Source organism: Hydractinia symbiolongicarpus, chromosome 15, assembly GCF_029227915.1.
Source record: "Hydractinia symbiolongicarpus strain clone_291-10 chromosome 15, HSymV2.1, whole genome shotgun sequence".
NCBI lineage: Eukaryota > Metazoa > Cnidaria > Hydrozoa > Anthoathecata > Hydractiniidae > Hydractinia > Hydractinia symbiolongicarpus.
In genome coordinates, this window is record NC_079889.1 from 6,137,730 (window position 1) to 6,157,964 (window position 20,235).

Consider the following 20,235-nt stretch of genomic DNA (forward strand, 5'->3'; position numbering starts at 1 on the left):
ACTCCATCGCAAATATTTAAAATTGCTAATACCGTCAACTGGTGAATAAACATAAAACAAAGGCGGATGATTAAAATTTGTACGGCAGATAAAAATCCCTTTACATGCAACTGGGGTAACAACTTTGGTCATAAATTTAGCTATGTATAGAAATTAGTAATATAGAAACTGGGCCTAATTCATGTGTTAACATAAATTAAATCTGTTTAGTCATTCTGTTAACACCGCAATTAAAGAAATAGCACCATTTTTATTTTTTTATTGTTATTTTATTTTCAGAAACGCATTATGCATTGTTTACGTAATGTGTGAAAAGATGACACGATCTTTTGTTCCTTTTCCTTACCATTGGTAAATTATATAGAAGTAATTACTAAGTGACGCAAATAAATCATTAAAACTTACGGACGATGTTTTGCGGTCATAGCTCAATTTGCAAAGTTTTTTTATTATTATCATATTTCATTTCTCTCCCTACTTCCTCACTCTGTATATGAAAATTGTTAAAAATCTTTGCCCTTTTTCCAGCCCTCTTTGTTGTTGTTTCGTGGTTGTATAAAGTTGTAAGATATTCAGAAGTGTAAGATAATTATTAAAATATTACCAGTCCAAGAGTTATTTATGAAAGTCTCTACGTGTAAGGAGACCCTAATAAAAGTAAACAAAACGTCATGTAACTATCGTAATTCATTGAATATTATCACATTAGTGATTCTTGTAATTTCATGCATGGGAAATTCCCCAGCTATATTTCTCACATAAAACAAAATTTTAACTTTGACCGTCCATAGAATACAAATAGTCATCATGGGAGCAGAACAGTCAACGCAGTGTATTTAATTATTTTTATATTTTATATTTCTTTTTTCTTTACTTCTTCCGACCATCCTCACATTTTGATACAATAATCATTACATGCTTAAAGTTTTGTTTTCAATTTTTGTTTACTTTCTTAATAAAAAATCTCTTGTTTTTCAGCATGCAACAATGGCAAAAATCAACAAACACAAAATCAACAACCACGATACCTTAATCAACGTATGCAGCAGCAGTGGAGACAGCAACAGCAAAACAGGTAAAAAAAAAGTTCAGTTTTACTGTTTTCATGCACCGCTTTGATGTTATCATTGTTGTTTTCTTTTGATTGCGTCGTCGTTTCTGTTTTGTTGTTGTCGTGGTTTTTGCTGTTGTTCCAGTTGCTGCTCGTTTCTATTTTCTGTTTTGTTTGTTTGTTTGTTCGTTTATTTGTTTGTTTATTTGTTTGTTTGTTTGTTTGTTTGTTTGTTTATTTGCATGTTTTGTAATTATCCGTCGCAGTTATCTGGTGTTTTAAAACTTTTGTAATAAGATCAGTCCCCGAAGGAGAGTAATTTATGAAAAATACTCCTGCGGTCATGGTGAGTTCATTGTTGTCCTCACTTTCAAGTATGGTTGATTTGTTTGTACCACGAGTCATTTTGCACGTATCATGTGACTTTCGCGGATCTGTAATTATTATCTGACTTGTTCATTGGAACCGTTTCCGTTTTTGATAAAATTTGGCATAGAAATCGGAAATGATGTTAAAAATGATAGAGAAAATGCCGATCAAGTAAAAAAAATGTGTAAATTATATATATATTTCGGCCAACTACTTCTGTTTGTTCAAATTGGGACATAAATTAAAGTCAATCTTCTGTAATATTCGATCTTTGGTGTTTTTTCCTACAGCTGCATTTTGGCAAAATTATTGCGAAGCTGCATTAACTTTGCAACGATGTCGTTTTTTAGTTGTATTCAAAGGCGTGATATTTTAAGACGCGTCGCCTTCCTGTTATTGTTTTGCGTTATGTATTCAGTTCAAATTCTATTCGCTTAATTCTGTGCTTCCTTTATGATTTTTTTGGTTTACGTGGGAGGATTTTTATAGTTATGTTTATTTCTTTATTCGTTTAGAAATTTTACCAATACGTCAGAGAAAGGTTAGCTAGTTTATTTATACATGCAATCAGTAACAAATAACTACATTGTGTGAATTCGCATGCATCTTACTTTGTGTTTCAGAAATTAATAAACCGCGAACTGCTCCAGTCAGAATGGCACAACTTCAACGGTGGTGAAGATTATATGTTTTAAATACAAATGTATTTTATGTAATTCGTTTTTACATCCTTTACTATATATAACAGATTATTGTCTTATTTGAAGAATCCAACACGTTTGATACTTTATAAAGTAGAGCACCACTGTTCTTAAAATTTAACACGTACATAAAAACAAGAAGACGATGCTGAACGTAAGTAAATTCATAAATGAACTATTTTATGGTTATAGTGGCGTGACTTGTACACGAATATGAAATAGACTTATCATAATCCAAAGGTAAACGCTATAATAAACGCGATATTTTTCTCCCATTAACAAAAATATTTTAAATTTGTTCTTTAAAGAATACATTCTGGTCTGTAAAATAAATATGATTTTGAGATAGATCCGAGAAACATTCTTTTTCTTTTCATGACAACTTCATCTGTAACAAATTACTTAATTTTACCCCTAATAGCACAATTTTTGCACCAATTTCCTGCACTATTTATACTTATTTCAAACTAGGTACATTATGAATTTTGAACTTTTTTGGTTGCAGATGACATGACATTATCCACTACTTTTTCAATTATCTCAGCTAAAAAAAGTTATATTGAAAAGAAAACCCCGCTAACCAGATAGTTTGCGCAAAGAGAAATGACTCAAAATCGAGTCATAGCTATTGTATTAGGCAGGCTTATGACTTAAGTAGCTCATATATAATGCACTTTTGCATGTACGTGGCGCTACTTGGATGTGGCCCGTGGTAGTTCGTATGTACTTTTTTGGCTCGTGGTAGTTCGTATGTATTTTTGTGGCCCGTGATTGCTCGTATGTATTTTTATGGCCCGTAGTCGCTCGCATGTACTTTGGTGGCTTGTGGTGGCTCGTATGTATTTTTGTGGCCTGTGGTCGCTCGTATGTACTTTTGTGGCCCGTGGTGGCTCGTGTGTACTTTTGTGGCTCGTGGTGGCTCTTATGTACTTTTGTGGCTTGTGGTCGCTCAAATGAGACTAGTCTGACGTTTTATAACTGTTTTTTATAAGAATATCGAAATTCTAACCAGGCTGGTCATTATTTTTATTGCTCCATTGTTCTAAACAATACACCTATTGTTTTAACCTGAAATCTCAGTCTGATACTCTTATAGAGCATATTTTTTTAAGCGTAACGAGATTTCATATGTTGATTTGTTTAAATAAAAGAAAGAGAGAACAATCGTTTTAGTTTCAGTCATGTTACAAACCAAATAAACACATCGAACGAGTTTAAAAAACAAACAAACTCATTGTGTATCATTTTGAAAATATAAGTTCTACGAAGAATGTTTATTTTCTACCTTGTGCAAATTTTGGGATCACAACAACTTGAACCATCTTTTCGTCGCGTCCAAACTGATTATCGATCGAGCATTTGTACATACCTGCATCGCTCGTACTCACTTGATACAATGTCAAGGAAGAACCAATGATATCAACATTTAAGTCGTAAATGTAGTCGATATTTCGAAGAGCAGGAAGGTTACCTAAAAATAAAACCGCGAGAACATACTACGTGAAAACGCCTCCCCAAAAACTTACAAGAAAATCCTTTAACACACAACCCTTCAGTTGAACGAGTAATTAGCGACGTCACCGACGTATCCAGAGAGGTTTTGCTACTGGTTTACCGGTATGGGATCCCAAATTCTTATCCCAAAAAAATAAAAAATGCAAAGAAAAAAAAACCTAGTAAATTAAGTAAGTATAAGCTCTAAGTAGTATGTTTTTCTCAGCAAATTCGCGATCCTTCAAAACAATTAAACTGTTTGGATTTGACGCACATGCGATCACATTCGTAACAGTTGAGACTATCACCATCTTTACTTACTCGGACATTTCAAAATAAATCGAGTGAGCGATAGCTTCAGCCTATGTTATAGGCCCAACGCTACGTCTGTGAACATACGCTGGTGAACAGTTTTCCGTCGAAATCAATACAGCCCTGGGGACAAGGTTGGTAATCACAATTTTATTGGTCGATATTTGTATGCTTTCAGTGTTCAAACAATATAAAATTATGTAATAAAATGCAAGTAATAATTGTACAAAATTTTGCTGTTTTGAGTGGCGCAAAGCCATTTTCCGGCTATCTAGGGACCTCAAAACCCAAAATTTTCACTTCGACACCAACCATGGTGGTGCCTCTCGGAGATACTAACCTAAACAAAAGTTCAGTATAAGAAAACGGTAGTCCCAAAACACTCTGGATACGTCACTGGACGTTGTTTATGCACCTAACATAACCTACCTTCCTTTCGCGCGTATTTAATCTTAGCGTTTAGCGTAATTAGAACTAGCGCGTACTTAATTTTCGAGTACTTACGTAGCAAATATTTTGCGCACTGGTCCAAAATAAAAATAATGCATACTTTAACTATTTTCATACCAGATCAGGATTATTTAAAAAGAGTAGCTGTACATCAGTGGTTAAAATGTAAAATGGAAGATATAAAGTTGCCGTTTAATAAATGAAACTTTTAAGGGGGACTAAAAAAAATGGTTCTGCTAAGAGAATCATTTTATTAACAAAAAAATTAATTTCGTCAAAAAAAGCAGTTCTGGGAAAAAATTTGGAGCCCTCAAAAATATAGGTGCCAAAGGTTCCAGGAGTGCTAGAATAAGACAGGGCTATTTCAATTTATGAGAGCTACTTTTATATAGTCACTTAGAACGAAAACTGTGATGTGTCACCACACACGTGATTCAAATGTAAAAAAAAAACATTTAAGCGTTGGAATTCTGGAATTTGTTTTAAAAATTAAGCAAAAGTTCCAGTTACGAGGGTGTAATTTGGCTCAAAGGACCAGAAAAATGGTTGCAATTATCCGGGATACCACATATCGACCGGCAACTTTATGTTGACATGAACTTTTTTTCTTACCGGTCTAATAGAAGTAAAAATGAACAAGGTAATCTATATACTCTCCGAGTTTAAAATTTATTAGTATTGTTGGACTTCGTCCCAAACGTCGCACACGGTTTATTTTGATCTTATACGATCACGAGAATTAAATTCATTATCTTTAGCACTTTTATAAAACCGGTCTAAGCATGTAATATACCGAGTTTTAGGTTATTATTTCAAATTCTAGTCAGTTACAGGGCTTTTAACCTAAACGAAACGTGTATTTTTTTGAATTCATCGACACCGAAAGGATTATGTCAACTTTATAATTTACTTTGAGACACACTTCAAAATCTATACCTGACTAACCTTAGAAGCATCCTAAAATCAGCAGTGACTCTCACTTTGAACCAATAAAAGCTAGGTAGCATACAATAGCTGAGTGTTATGTGTCCATGTAACGGGATGCAAACATCTAATTTTATTTCCGTTCATTGCGCTATTTTTGTATTTTTTTCAACAAGTTAAACCAAGATTTTCTTTAACTGGAAATTATTGGGAGTGTATTTCAACACAAACAGGCTCACAGAACTGAGTGTATTCATTTAAAACAATAGAAACATACCATTCACTTTGGACCATGTGACTTTAGGGACTGGCAAACCTTCAAAGAAACATTCGATTTCAATGTTGCTCTTTTCGTATCCAGCCGTACTCTGATTTGGGTTCGTTCGTGTTATTGTGGTCGCCTCTACACAAAAAGTATATATTAAAAGTACAACGATTCAACATTCAAAATACCTAAATGAAGAAAAAATAAACGTGCATATACAGATAGCAAGGCAGTGTGTATCCCGCGAATTTAGTTCATTATCCAGTGACCTCTCCATATATTTTTTAAGATTTGCTAACTTAATACTTGCTCGGTCAATTGCGAGCTCAAGATAAAGAAAATATATCTTAACTTTAATCGTCTTGGCTCATTTATCCATTCTTTGCTAATATTTATAAAAAGATAATATTAAGACTTGATGCTTTTACTCAAACGCCATGTTTTGAAATAGCTATTGCACATCTAACCACGTTACTAAAAAAGCTGCGAAACTTACGGTAACACTCGCTAACGTCGCTTGCTCCTTCTGCTTTGGTGGTAGCTTTCTCCGGACAGGACGTGCACACCGTACTACCGTTCAGGTACGTAAAACTCCCTCTTGGACATGGCTTGCAATGTTGCTTCGTTTCGTTTAAACCAGATGCAGAAAAGTAGCCTGGTGTACATCTTTCTACAAAGTTGAGTGTATTTTTTTTTTAATTTTCACATTTCAAGGTTTTTCTTCACAGACTAATGCCAATTTACATAATTTTTATCTCTATAAGAAAAAAATGCATTACCCAAACATTGCGCTATGTTTCTAGCACCTTCTATTTTCGTTGAATAACCGAGTGGACACATTTCACAGGAAATGCTACCTTGCTCGTCTTGGTACGTGCCTACTCTGCATAGCTCGCAATTGGATGATGTGCGGTTGAATGACGTTCCACTTGGGCATGATGCTAAGAACATAAAAAAAAAGTTAAAATTAAAAACACAGACTGATAGTCTTTACACAATTAAAGTTTCACGACGTAAAACATACCACAGTAATAAGATTTTCCGCTAAACCAATCATCATACACGAACTTTTGACTCCCTTCTTTGCACGCGCTGTTCACGTCTGTCTTTAGGTAGCCTGAGTAAAGAAAACAGATCGACCTATTTACAATCTGGCGAAATCGGAACGTCAATTTTTGAATTGTCATGAACCAAAAATAAAATAAGAATATATATATACATTTTTTTTTTTTTTTTGGGGGGGGGGGGCAAAATGGAACCTTGTAAAGCACACCATAGACAGGAAAGGAAACAAATTTTGTTTGCTGGATATGTTATTTTATCTTGCATATTAAGCTATTTAAAAAAATTAATGATTAAGAAATACCCTAGATATTGTTACACTATCGCCATATTTTATGTGAAAAAAGAAACTCACGGTTTTATTCAAACTCAAAATAAGAAACATGGAGTATGTGGTTAAAAAACATTTTTTTTATTTTAAATTGAAAAGTGATTTTACCTGTAATACAAGACACTAGTCGGTGGTCCTTGAATAAATCCACGGATGAGCCCGTCCTTCATTTACCGCATTGCGTGTCTCGCTAGACTGACATATACGGGTATTATAAAATAGATGTTAAATAATCATCTTTTTAGTGTTAGTGTTAAATACCACCGCACGGTAGAGATTTTCGCGATAAGGATAAAACGTTAATTTTGCGGAACATAATTTTTTCGATTAAATACGATTAGAAGTCTCTTGTCGCGGAAATAATTTTTAAGTTAAAGTAATTTCTGGAACACTTTCATAGCTAGACTGAGAGAAGGGGGCAAGTTTTTTATCGGGGAAAAAATGTCACCCCTAAATTATTATGTAACTTTTACCCGACAAAATTTTTCATCAGTTGTATGCAAAATTGTATTTTTATGAATTTTCTTTTTGTTATTTTTCTAAACTCTTTCTAAACTTTTTCTTGATCGTGGATGAGGGGTTTTATCAAGCAAAAACAAAAATAACAAAAATAGCCCCTTTTCGTCACGCACGTTCGTTAGGAAAATTTATGTGTCATGGAATATGTTAGCCGGCGAAAATCATTCGTTGGAGAAAATTTTGCAGGTTTGACAAAATAAATGTCATTTTCCTAACGAATTTTCCCTTGATATAAGGTATGGGATACGCAACTGTACATGTCATATTATTATAGACCTGCGATAACGTAATTCAGGTTTTGGTAAAAAGTGCAGTATTATTTTTTTATCTCGCTGAACATATTCTCGTCAATTGCCATTTTCGCTTGATTTTCGTGAATACGCTTAATTCGCTTCTCACTAAGCGTCTAGCTGGCAGTACTTGCTGAATATGATTGTTTGCATTAGCAAAAACAATAGCTGCCCAGTTGGATGCGCTATTTTATTATTATTATTATTATTATTATTTTTGTCTGTGTGTGGGTTGCATCTCCTGTAAGTTTTGAAAACAATGTTAAAAGGTTTTTCAATAGACCTATTTCCATATCCATTTTCGTTCCGCGGAATATATATACCAAAATACTGAATAACATAAAAACGAGATTAGTTATGAGCAAATTTTTAGTTTGTAGCGAAGTAGTGCAGATATGGTTTGTTTACTTGCACTATTTGGAAAATTAATTTGTGATACAAATTGTTACTAACATTTATTTGGTGATAATATGGGATAATAGAATGTATCATTGGGCCTTTGTTTATTATTCTTGGTATTAATTAAATGAGCTAGCTAGCTTTGAATATAATGAAATGAGTAGTTAGCTAGTTGGCTGGCTGACTGGCTGACTTGTTCCAAACAAACGTGAAATTTCAAGTTGTTTATCAAAATTGGTGATGTTGCTGGTATATATCCTGTGTCTCTATTATTGAGCTTATTTTTTAAACAAAATCTGTGAAAATAACATTAGCCAGGTTTACTGACTGTGGATTTAAAATAGTAGTTGACTTGACCTTGTGAGTGCCTTAGCTCGTTTTTTTTCCAAGTGAGGGTAGTTTTGGAAGTATTTAGAACTCACACTTTACACCTTTGTGATTTCAGAATTGGGATACTAATTTGACTTTGTGGGAAAGGTTGGACTTTAAACTTTCCTTGGAATGTTCTTGCTTATTTGTCACAATTTAAGCCTCTATCGTAGATTTTATTTGGTAAAATTATTAAGAAATACAAAAAATAAGGTTCTTAAATTTTTTATTCAGAGAGTTACCATCTTGGTATTTTTTCAGGCAAATTAAAATTGTCCAGTGATTTTGCTCAAATTTTTCCTTGAGAGGATCACTTTACAAACCAATTTAAAAAAAAAAAAAAGTAAATTACTTTTTCTATATATGGAGATTTATAATAAGCTCTATGCCCTACCAATTCATATTACTTACAAATTGTAAGTAACAAGGTTAACCATCACAATACTTAATACAAATGTATGATTATTGACAGTCAGTAAGAGAGAGTAGTGACAGAAGGAGTGCAACAGGCACATAATCACAACAGCTGGTAGTTTAAAAATAATTTTATCATTTTACGCAACAAATGTTGAAAAATGATTTGTTGATTACTCATACAGCTAAGCTATACGTACAACCCTGGAAAAAAACTTGTGAAAATGCTACCAGAAAATCCATTTCGTATTCTTTATGCCGAAATCTCTTTATTGTCCCCTCCCCTTTCCCCCAAAGTCAATGTTACTTTTCTCTTGTACTCCAGGTTTTTCAGTACTTCTGTTAGCATCAGTCAAGCATATTCAATATTCAACATTGATTTTTTGGGAATGGGGAGCTCAAAATGAAATTCACAATATGTTTTTCCAGGATTGTAGCTTATCGCTGGCTAGTTTGGCTAGCTACCAGCAAGCTAATTTAATTTTATAATAATTAACTGACCAGAGTAATATGAAGTGCCACTGATCGTTAGTAAACTGTATATTGAGTTTTAGTTCTAAATTTACATAGGAACAACAAAATAAAAATGTATTTACATCATTCTAAAAACGTGGCTAGGTTTTAGGTTTAGCTAGATAGCTAACATATACCAAAAGATACGCCCTTAAAATTTGCAATATTTTAACTTTTTTGTCACACTACCGCTACCAAAACCCTTTTATAACTGTGTTAACTACGATTATGTGAAAATGCTAGTTAAAAGCTGTAAAGATGAACATTTTGTTGATATACTCTTCAAACTTGCATGTAAACAACTAGCATCCCGAAATTTGCTCATAACTAATTTCGTTTTTATGTTATTCTGCATTTTCGCAGGCATATTTAGCGGAACCAAATGGATATGGAAATAGGTCTATTCACATAACTGGATTTTTATTTTGACAATAATTTTATTTTACTTTCCTTATGATGTCGTCACTACTTATTTTCTTGCGTATGCCATCGCGCAAGAAAATTCCAAACGTTCAACAAACTTAATTTTCTTATAAAGAAAAACTTAGTCAAAGACGTTTTAAACTGCGCAACGAATTTTTTTTGACTCAATATTATCATAAACTAGTGTCTCTAAATCTCCTATAATGTCTGTCTGTCTGTCTGTCTGTCTGTCTGTCTGTCTGTCATCCTGCTGCTTATAATGTTATATATATAACATTATACGCAGGACGTAGAAAGCATTTCTTTATAGAAACTATTCACATATGGAACGTGGAAATTCGAACTAAAATCGAATATCGTGTAAACATCACAGGTTTTAATTGTATCTGCAACATAGAATTCTTGAAAACAAAAAAGTAAGTTTCACTTATTTTTCGCGTTTTGTTTACTTTTTTCCGTGTTTATTTACATTTAATGCTACCATATTTAAACTTTAAACACGGTTGCTATGGTAGCGGGCAATACCGTGGAATATTGCCCGCTATGACGGAAGTTCTAACCAATCACATTGCGTTATTTTCAGAAACAATAATGCCGCCCTTTTACCCGGGTAATACTAACCCTATAATAAGGGCAATACCGGAGAATATTGACCGATGTCGAAGTATTGCCGAGCTTGTGAGGGCAATACGTGACAGAGGTAAATATTCGGACGTCAAAGGAAAGTATATTAACATTAATGAGGCTACTACAGTGCACCTAAAACTTTGAGGACAAATAACTTGGAAACGAGGTGGTGACGTCAATGGTTTTTCACCGCGTGGGTAACTTGGGACCACCTAGGACCAATTTGGGTAATTTTCCCAACCCTGTGTCCCCAAATCCGTTTCAAGAAAATGTATAGGATCATGTAATTTTGACAAACTGTTACAGAGACGTCATTAACCCGTCCATTCTGAAACAGGTTCGGGAACTCGGGTTTGGAAAACTTACCCAATTTTGTCCCAGGTTGTCCCTAGTATTTTATATTATTATTTTTTTTAATCAAATTTGTTGCTAGGAGATTATGCAAGTCTTTTAAAAGATCGTCAATGTTGCTTCCGATAGCAATACTACACGTATTTAAAAAGCTTGTTTCTAAAGAAAATTTCAAATGTTCCGTCTATTAATCATGAGAGGGGAGAGTAAAAAGTTTTATAAAAGATATATTTTCATCGTGAAAACCAATGTAAGATAATTTTTGCGATTTTAAATATTTTTTTTATTTCCTGTAAATCGCAGAGGAAAGAGAAAAGGGAACTAATATCTAATATATCTTGTTTTTATTTATTTTCTTTTTTACAGGGTAAATAATAAAGTCCAGGTCTGTTACCACGAGAAAATTCATTAAAAGTAACTCTAACTGGATTGAAAGTTTTCCACCCATTGTTTATTTGATTTAAATATTATCAGTCTTTTCGTTTTCTTTTTTGTTGCTTTGTTTTCGTTTTTTATTTCTTCATTTTATTTCTCATTACTTAGCCATACAATTCCGAAATTTGACCGCGATTTTTTCGTGCAATGGCGATATAGATTGGATACTCATTATCGTTATAACTTAAAAACTAGTTAATACTAAGCTGGGTTTTGACGAGTAAAACTGTCTCTGGCCGGTGACGTAATAAATGGGATACAAATAACAAACATATTTTTTTTAAATTCTACACAACCTACCTACGCACTCAGGTGTTACCATCCCAATGTTGGTCTGCTCAATGTAGTAGTCACCATTTTTGCAATAGGCTACTGCGCCCTGAAGACCATAACTACCGAAAAGTGTTCTTTGATGAAGACAGGATACAGCGTATCTTCTGCGTGGAAAATATGCAGCCACCTTTGTGGTTAACGTACTATTTAGCTCCGGGCAGATCAAACCTTTAAGAGATTAAAACATATTTAGCAGTACATGCACAAGTGAGACCGCTGCACTGAACAATTACCTACTTTTAAATGAAACCGTGAATGAACAAATTTGGTCATTGCCAGCTTTGTCTGTTGCGATGTACTGTATGCGAGCTGATTCTCCGTTCACCCATATACTTCCAGGTGTGCGATACGGTCTGCTAATCTCACGGATGCCGACATTATCGGAAAACGTAGGTTCTTGCCAATGGATCACTTCGCGATCATTGGAAGACGTTTTTGTTATATCAGATGGACAATTGGTGACCAGCGGAGGAGTTTTGTCTGAAAAAAATAACAAAACAATAAAACCTATCATCTTGTTTAGTTTGTTGCAATATGTAAGGATGTTATCAATAAAACCTTTCACTTCGACGAAGAAAGAGCACGCCAATACTTCACCAGTTTCGTGAACAGCTGTATATGAAATCAAGTTCTTTCCAAATTTAAACTTGTAATTTGAACCAACATTTTGGGGATACACTTGGAGCGCGGAAACGTTTATATTGGTTTGTGGTTCTTGCCACAATGGACCCAGTGTCAGCCAATTACTAGTCATAGATAAGGTGGCTTCGATGTCGTTTGGACAGTTAAGATAAGGAGGGTTAATCACTAAAATAAGCAAAAACAAAAAAGTATCCACTGATTAATAAGAAAATTATATTATTAATTACTTCGAGCCAACAACACACCTTTTATGCATTCTACAGTGGAACCACCACTGGACCACTGCTTGTCAGCCTGACAGTATTTTGTTGCAGGTCCGCGAAGCCTATAACCATGCTTACAGTAGGCCACACAACGTTGGCCATATTCACTGTACCCTTTAGCAGAGTCATGGCAACGCGATGGTACGAGACCTCCATTTGCCGGTCGAGGTAAGATATGACACTTAACAGCTGAAAAAGAAGTTTAACATATACATAAAAATATGATTGGACATTATGTGGAAAAGATAATCACAAAATGATTCCTCACGGTGGCAGCTTGCTGAAGCATGATTCCATGTTCCATCAATTCTACAAGATAGCGTAGTGGTCTTGGTCTGTTTGCTTATTTCATAACCCTTTGCACACTCATATTTACAAACTGAACCAACGGGTATGTTTTGATATTTCTTCGTGCATGTTGATGGTGACACGTACCCCCATCGAGGAGTCTCAAGCACGCTGCAGTAAAGTTCTGAACAAACGCATTCGTCATAAGAAGTAAAACTAACAGCATGAATCATGTGTGGGCAACAAAATAAGAGTGAGGATTTTACCTTCACAAGATTTTCCATCTTCCATTAGTCGGAATCCTGGCTTGCATTTACAAAAGTGTCCTCCGTCGTAATCATAACACGTGTGATCGCAACCACCATTTTTAACCAGGCACTCGTTCACGTCTGAAAGAAAGGAAATCATGAAATCGTATCACCAGGGCGTTTAGTGAAGAGTTGTACCTTCCTGTTAATCGCGCTGTTCTTAAAAAAGATGCAACAAAAACAACAAAACGAACATACTCTGACATCCATAAGGATCGTTTGGTTTTCTTTCATAACCCTTTCTACAGTTGCACATGTAGCCGCCGAGCGTGTTGTTACACATCTGTTCACAGCCACCATTTCTAGTTCCACACTCATTGATATCTAAAAATGTATACACGTTTTTGTACAGAAACAATTTAGAAATTCTACCTCACTTAAATGTGATAGTTTACAAATTGGAACGAATATTTTATTTCTAAACTAACAAGAAGCCCTGGGGGCTCTAAGAATTTCCAAACATTCGAAGAGGTTTGGTGCATGAAGCTCTGAAGATAAAGCACACAAGTGACATTATATCTTACAACAAACGCAAACAAAACGTGCTAACAAAAAATACAGCCATTCATGGTTGAAAGTCTTGCGATTGAAACGTTTATGGTCTTAAACGGCATTTAGTTGACAAAAAATCAAAATTTTGATGTGACCATTATGTTCAGCATACTTTTTTTGTTAACTGTGCCAAATTTTGTCGAAAATAAAGTAGTATTAATTTTTGGACCAATTTTGGCCTAAAATGACATTTAAGGTGGGAAAAAAATTAAAGTTTTAATGTCACCATCATGTTCAGCATACTTTTTTGTTAACTGTGCCAAATTTTGTCGAAAACAAATACCAATTTGGCCTGAAACGTCATTTAGATGACTTCCCAGTACTTAGGGAGTTTGGGTACGAAGTTTAAATCTGTGACGTTGCAATTGACTATTTGGGACAGGGTTAGTTAGATCCTCCTCTCAGAGAAACGTGAAATCCCAGGGTCGATTTTTTCTCAAAAAATGCTCCGAAAGAAAAAACGACGGTTTTAAAGAATTTCCTACGCCTTCGGGCGCGGAAATTCAAAAATTTATTAAGATCTCTTATCTAAGGAGTTGATGTTAGAAAAAAAGTGGAGCAAAAAACAATGCAAAATTGAGGTCCAAAAGCAGCCCTTAAAAATACAACCGTAGTATCACGAAAGTTACCCTGCATTCAAATTGACCGTGATCGAAAATTTCGAAGTTGCGTCACCTTTGATTCCCTCAACAACATAATTGCTTTGAAACTTGAGGAGGGAACGTGGCTCTTTCTCCTGCATCCCCGGCCATGCAAGAAATATTTTAGCACAAAAACAACAACCTACCAACACATTCTTTCAAACTGTCATCTTTCAAAATGTAGCCTTTCGAACATGCGCAATAGAAACCACCAGGATAGTTGACACAATATGCTTGTTTGTCTGATCGGCACCCCCCATTGTTTGATAAACATTCATTGATGTCTAAATAAAAAAGTGACAGTAAAACGAGGTGCAAACAAGACGGTGTTGAACGTCAGCAACAAACAGGTATCGTGGTTAATAACAGGCAGGTAGAATAACACAAAACCTATGCAAGTCTTTCCATCGTAAGCTAAGTTGTATCCTGGTAGACAACTGCAAGAGGTTTCTCTTCCACACTTTTTGTTGCAGATCTGTTCACATCCACCGTTCTCAATTTGACACCAATCTGCCAAGCCACCTGTGTATATGAACAAAATCAAATAAATAACTTAATAAGACTTATACAGAAATACAACTGCGAAAAGCAGATTTCTCTCAGAACAACTGATTAGTTCAGTTCAGGTGTGTAATCAAGCAAACAACACATTAGCCTCGCTAACCGAAAACCGTTAACAACACCATACAAGGTCAGATTGGTCGAGATAAATGTATCGAAATATACGTACCTAATCTTGACGCAACAATTACTTCACAAACCGATAATGTTCCCTTCCCAAACATCTGAATGCCAACAAACTGACCAGGAATTGGAGGATCACACTGCAATCGGACAGCCTCTCCATCGTGTGCTTGGCGAACGCGATCATGACAAACGGGATTCCTTCGAACGACAAGGCTTGCGCCCACGTGCACTTGAATATTTTTTAACCTTTCCCCATGATCACCACGGTTAATTATGGTGACATCTACACGAAAAAAATTTATGTCACCGAGAAATGTCTTTTAATTTTTACATGTACACAAAGTTATCCCTACCAGTTACAATGTATTCCCGTCCTAAATCTACCCTCCACCAGGGATTCATTTCTTCTTTTGTATGTGTGCAAGATCCTTTCTCCCATTGGAAATTGAAATCTCCGTCAACAGCTCTGCTGGGAAAACCGTTGTGTTGGATACTGGATTGCGATGCAATTTTATTCAGAGCCACATCTAAAAATTCCGGAGATAATAAACAGAGAGAGCGTATAGCAAAGAATGTACATATCTATGAAAATTTAGTGTTTTTCTACATCTTTCAAAGCGAGGTACCTCCGATATGAGTGCACTTAAAATCATCCTACACGTCATGAATGGAATAGTAATCAGATACACATTCGATTTTTGGGATGGAAGAAATGCGATCCTAAAGTTTCTTTATATTGAAAAAAAAATAATGATTAGGTCTAAAATGTAGCAAGATTTACAATGTAACAGATGAGAGGTGCAGTGTGTATGGGAACTTAATATGTGAAGCAAATGAACCAAGAATGGTCAAACAAGTACACCAACCTGTAGCAAATTTTGAACAAACGCTGTGCAACTCTTCATTCAACACAGCAAATCTTTGTTCTAACTGGGAGTCATAGAAATCCGCGCATTCCTGCATGGAAAGCTTATTATTTTCTAAAAAAAACAATTGTAAATGTAACATATTTTAAAAAACATTCTAAGTATTTAAGTAACCCAAGCGGACTTACTTGGAACAAACGTAAACGTCATTTGAGGATCTGGTAAAGATCCACTATCACGTGCAGCAATAGAAAATTCGCATTTTCTGTCAAGGATTAATTCGGTGTACTCGTTAGGCAGCATTTCCTACGTAAGAGTGACGGTGTAGGTTAACGACATGCGTTCATTTTGTTAACAAAAAATGTGCGAATTGGATCAAAAGTATTTTCGCATATTTTGTTTTCGTTTTATTTATACAAAACATCGCATTAACTGCAACCTGTTGAATATTCGAGTACAGAGTTCACATTTTGATAAAGGAAAAAACAACATTATTTACAGCTTAATTTCGCGCTCGTAAGCTGTGCGTATTCAACTTTATTAGCACTAAAAATTTCACCCTGAAATGTCTTTCAAAAAGTAGGATATTAAAAAAAGACCAGAACTCTTTGGTACTTTGCACACTGTAAGTAACGGTAATTTTGGTTAGCAAAGAGGGCTCCAAATGTAAATGTGTATGACAAACAGAACAGCAAGAAGATAAGAAACTAAAGCTTTGATTTTATATAAACCAAGAAATTTCAAGCTTTTTACAAGTTCAAAGTCGTTACAAAGTATACTCTGTACTCGACTTGTTTGTCCTCCCAACACTTACCCGTTTCGCGGTTTGAAGACATAGTCTCGATTGCATGTGCTGTAATGAACCAAGTCTAGTAAAACCAAATTTGTGGCAGCCACTTGATGTAGACACCATCTCTATTTTTGCACCAGATACTGCATTATTGGAAGAAGGTCTCGCACACAAATTTCTAGCTTTGTAGATAAGGTGGCCATGGGAGTTGATTTCAAATTCGGTGCTAAAATGAAGGAGCCATACAACATGAGCATTTGTAAACACCACTTACTTTACGAGAATAACACAACAGAAAGAAGCTCACTCCACGCGATGGCAGCCTGTTCTGATGACCAAACGCTGACTAGGAGCAAGATGGATACATTTCAATGAACCAAGGTGGACTAGAGATCCAGGCCCGTTAGGAGTAGATTTTGCTGGAAAAAATATCAGCAACAGTCAATAAAACATTATTTTTGAAAAATCAGCTGAGAAATTAAATTAGATATCCAACATTTTAGAAATAGCTACCTGTCGTTATACAGAGACTACTTCTTCTTAACTTTAACGTTCTTGTCACGACATCACATTCGTGTAGCTGAGACTGTGTCTCTTTCTCGCAATTATTTTGATACACCTTACCATTGACAGTCTTTGACATAACCAAACATTTTTTCGAATACAAATTCTAAACAATACGTTTTTTGTGAAAATAAATGGTGTATCAAAGGAGAATAGCCGGACAGAGACAAAATGACTAACTTACGATGAGCGAACCCTTCAAAGTATAAGTCCATCGCTGGCGTTCATCTGTTGCATTACAACCTACCAACACTAGCTCGTCTCGGTCACGAGACGTAAGGGCAGCGATACATCCTCCTACTCTATTCTCGGTTCCAGTTTGCAAGGATTCAATACCAAATGTTCCTGGTGCATAAAATACATCAATCGTAGAAATTTTAAAGGTTACAATAAGGTATATCCGGAATATTATTTCAGCAATTCCACCCCATAGACCTTAGATTTAACAACAATTTTCTTGACTATAGTTTCGATTCTGATATATATTAGTACCACTGACCTAGCCTCAAAGAATTTTGCACCATACGTGTACAAAATGTATTTGACTGTTTTTATAGGTTCTTCAAAATCATTCTCTATTACATCTACCCAGGTTAGTTAGCCTGGGTACAAATTGAAAATCAAATTTATAATCACATTCGTCGAATAAACATTTAACACAAGGAAAGTCTAAATCATGTTCTTTCTCCTTTTTCTATTTCTATGTTGCTTACAAGTTGTTTGTTTTTGAAGGATTTCAGCCTCGTGTTGTTATAAGATGTTGTTTATAAAAAAAGCTTTTAAAACAGCTGCAACCACATTTCAAACGCTTCGCTGAAATAATGCATTTTATATATACCTGCTAAATCAAAATCTGAGAAAGGGTTGGGCCGGTCGTAAGGATTAAAAGTGGGTTCGGTTCTAAGTTGTCGCACACCAGCTTTGTATCTGTACAAACTTCCATCTTTTGCACTCATTATGCTTCTGAACGGATTCTTAAGATCAAACTGGAAACCAAAGTACATTCGGTTGCCAAACAGAGTCAAATCGATTTCCGCGCCAACCATAAATCCATTAAATTTTTGTCCAAGGCCGAGTTCAAATCGAATTCTAAACCAAATGTATAAATAGCTTATAAACCCACGAGTCTTAAACCCCTTATAACTTAACACGTAGGTTCAGAAAAGCATTAGATATATTTGGGTATAACTGACCAAATCTCGCGGTCGCAATTTTAATCAACTGTTGTTTAAACAGAATAAAGAAATTTTAGCAGATATATAAAGGCTACATTTTTTCTAAACATAGGACACAAACTTTAAAGCGAATAAGCAAAAATCAGTTAACAGAAAATGTTCTTAAGTATTTGATATGAAGGAGAACCCTAGATATATTTGGAGATCTGCTCCATCATCTGTAAGAAACAGAATTAACTCAACAAAATGGGGTTTAAAATCATTTCACACTCTCTCATAAAAAACTGTCGGTCTAATTGGTCCATTTTTTGTTTAACAAAAAGGAAGGTAAGCTTTACCCGTGCACCAAAAACATTTGCATTAAAAACTGTATGGCAGAATTAATCCATCCACATGCTTTTTCTGCCAGCTTGAGCGCTCCAACTGCAACGTCCAAAACATTACACAATCCTTGCCCAATAAAATCGACCGCTTTGCACGTACCATAGCAGAGATGAGAGACACCTTTGCAACCTCCCCCAACGATCCCTTCACATACGAATTTACTGATAAATCTTCGATTGCGAATGTGAATGTCAAAGTTTTCATCTCTTTGCGCGATAAGCGAACGACGTCGACGCCATCCTTTGAAGAAACTTTTCACTGCTCGTCCAACCTAGTCATTTCATGAATAAGAAATACAAAAACAAATACAATAAGGAATTGTATTTTGAGGTAAAACGAATATACAGCTTACATTTTATTAACTGCCGTAGATACCGTTTCCCGAACTTTTGGTTTCCCCCTATATGACAATTTTTCTTTTCTTCACTACATTTTTTGACCTCGCTTTTTCATTAGGTACTACTACTATTGTTTTTCGTTCACGTGATCATTACAGAATCCTTTCTTTTTTAAGGTTTTGAACGATAATGATCTCACTTACCCAAACAAACAGGGTGAGATGTGACCACGCTGGCTTTAAGTTAATTTGGTTGATTATAATTAGAGGTTTGCTGTAAGAAATTATTTTGTGTTGATTGTTGGATTTGAACTTAGGGATTTGCTCTAACACATTCGCTTGCGTCTAAGTCTTTGTATAACAGGAACTCGAAAAAAGCTTAGTTCACTAGGCTAACCTTGCTGCAGAAAAAACTGTCGGAGCATGATTTGAGGGGAGTATAGTTTCAAATTACATGAGTAAAAAATGTATTTTTTCTCCTTTTTACTTTAAAAAATGTTTGTTAGATTTAAGTAAATAATGTAAGATTAACTGTGTAGAACTTCTGGTTTGACTGAATCCTGGTTTCACAATACTTGACTAGATCTTTGAATAATGATATTCTTTCACTTTGTTTACACACTGGTGTACAGATAAACGTGGTCGAGTAAGTGACACTATACTTTTATTTCATCTAAAGATATACATACTATCCTGGATGACAACTAAATCGCGCAAATATTTTTTTACTGTGATTTTAATGTGGCCAAGGTCGCAATGGTCATAGCCTTGTACACACTTGAAGTGTTAAGATTGTATAGCTGGTGTTTAACCTTAACTTATCTCCTTAACAATAGATCAAAAGCAAGATGATGAAGATAATAATGTCATGTTTTCTGTAGCTTATTTAATTTTGTTTTAATTTTTTATACTGGTTCGATTAAAAATTGAAATTTAAAAACCTCTTCTCGTGCTTAGTACGCAATCTTATTCATCAAAAGCGGAATTTAAAAAAAAGCAAGCAACCAACATAAATACCTTTGCCAAACCATCACCAATCTTTCGAACAGTGTTTTTAATCCATCGGCCTAAGAGCAAGGTTGCCTAACTCGTCACACTGGCATTTA

General features: G+C 35.0%; 1 protein-coding gene and 1 long non-coding RNA gene across 2 annotated transcripts in view; one reads left to right on the top strand and one right to left on the bottom strand.

Moving 5' to 3' along the window:
* The first annotated feature begins 690 nt into the window (after nt 1-690).
* On the top strand, nt 691-2,167 carry LOC130628566 (uncharacterized). Its single transcript, XR_008981849.1, has 4 exons — nt 691-832; nt 979-1,075; nt 1,936-1,961; nt 2,044-2,167. It is a non-coding gene; the product is annotated as an uncharacterized LOC130628566 (long non-coding RNA).
* Nucleotides 2,168-3,285: 1,118 nt separating this feature from the next.
* LOC130628565 (uncharacterized) overlaps nt 3,286-20,235 on the bottom strand; it is a 37,782-nt gene continuing 20,832 nt past the window's right edge. Inside the window, exons 21-45 of the mRNA XM_057441512.1 lie at nt 20,147-20,196; nt 18,747-19,063; nt 18,072-18,322; nt 17,418-17,578; nt 17,183-17,339; nt 16,977-17,088; nt 16,694-16,895; nt 16,068-16,185; nt 15,880-15,993; nt 15,367-15,540; nt 15,057-15,296; nt 14,717-14,848; nt 14,473-14,610; nt 13,332-13,457; nt 13,092-13,214; nt 12,806-13,009; nt 12,520-12,726; nt 12,191-12,439; nt 11,870-12,112; nt 11,600-11,800; nt 6,591-6,683; nt 6,346-6,507; nt 6,063-6,236; nt 5,579-5,704; nt 3,286-3,592 (exon numbers count right to left, since the gene is read on the bottom strand). Of these exons, the coding sequence (XP_057297495.1) occupies nt 3,396-3,592; nt 5,579-5,704; nt 6,063-6,236; nt 6,346-6,507; nt 6,591-6,683; nt 11,600-11,800; nt 11,870-12,112; nt 12,191-12,439; nt 12,520-12,726; nt 12,806-13,009; nt 13,092-13,214; nt 13,332-13,457; nt 14,473-14,610; nt 14,717-14,848; nt 15,057-15,296; nt 15,367-15,540; nt 15,880-15,993; nt 16,068-16,185; nt 16,694-16,895; nt 16,977-17,088; nt 17,183-17,339; nt 17,418-17,578; nt 18,072-18,322; nt 18,747-19,063; nt 20,147-20,196 (4,271 nt within the window). The 3' untranslated portion in view covers nt 3,286-3,395. The remainder of the gene's footprint in view (nt 3,593-5,578; nt 5,705-6,062; nt 6,237-6,345; nt 6,508-6,590; nt 6,684-11,599; nt 11,801-11,869; nt 12,113-12,190; nt 12,440-12,519; nt 12,727-12,805; nt 13,010-13,091; nt 13,215-13,331; nt 13,458-14,472; nt 14,611-14,716; nt 14,849-15,056; nt 15,297-15,366; nt 15,541-15,879; nt 15,994-16,067; nt 16,186-16,693; nt 16,896-16,976; nt 17,089-17,182; nt 17,340-17,417; nt 17,579-18,071; nt 18,323-18,746; nt 19,064-20,146; nt 20,197-20,235) is intronic.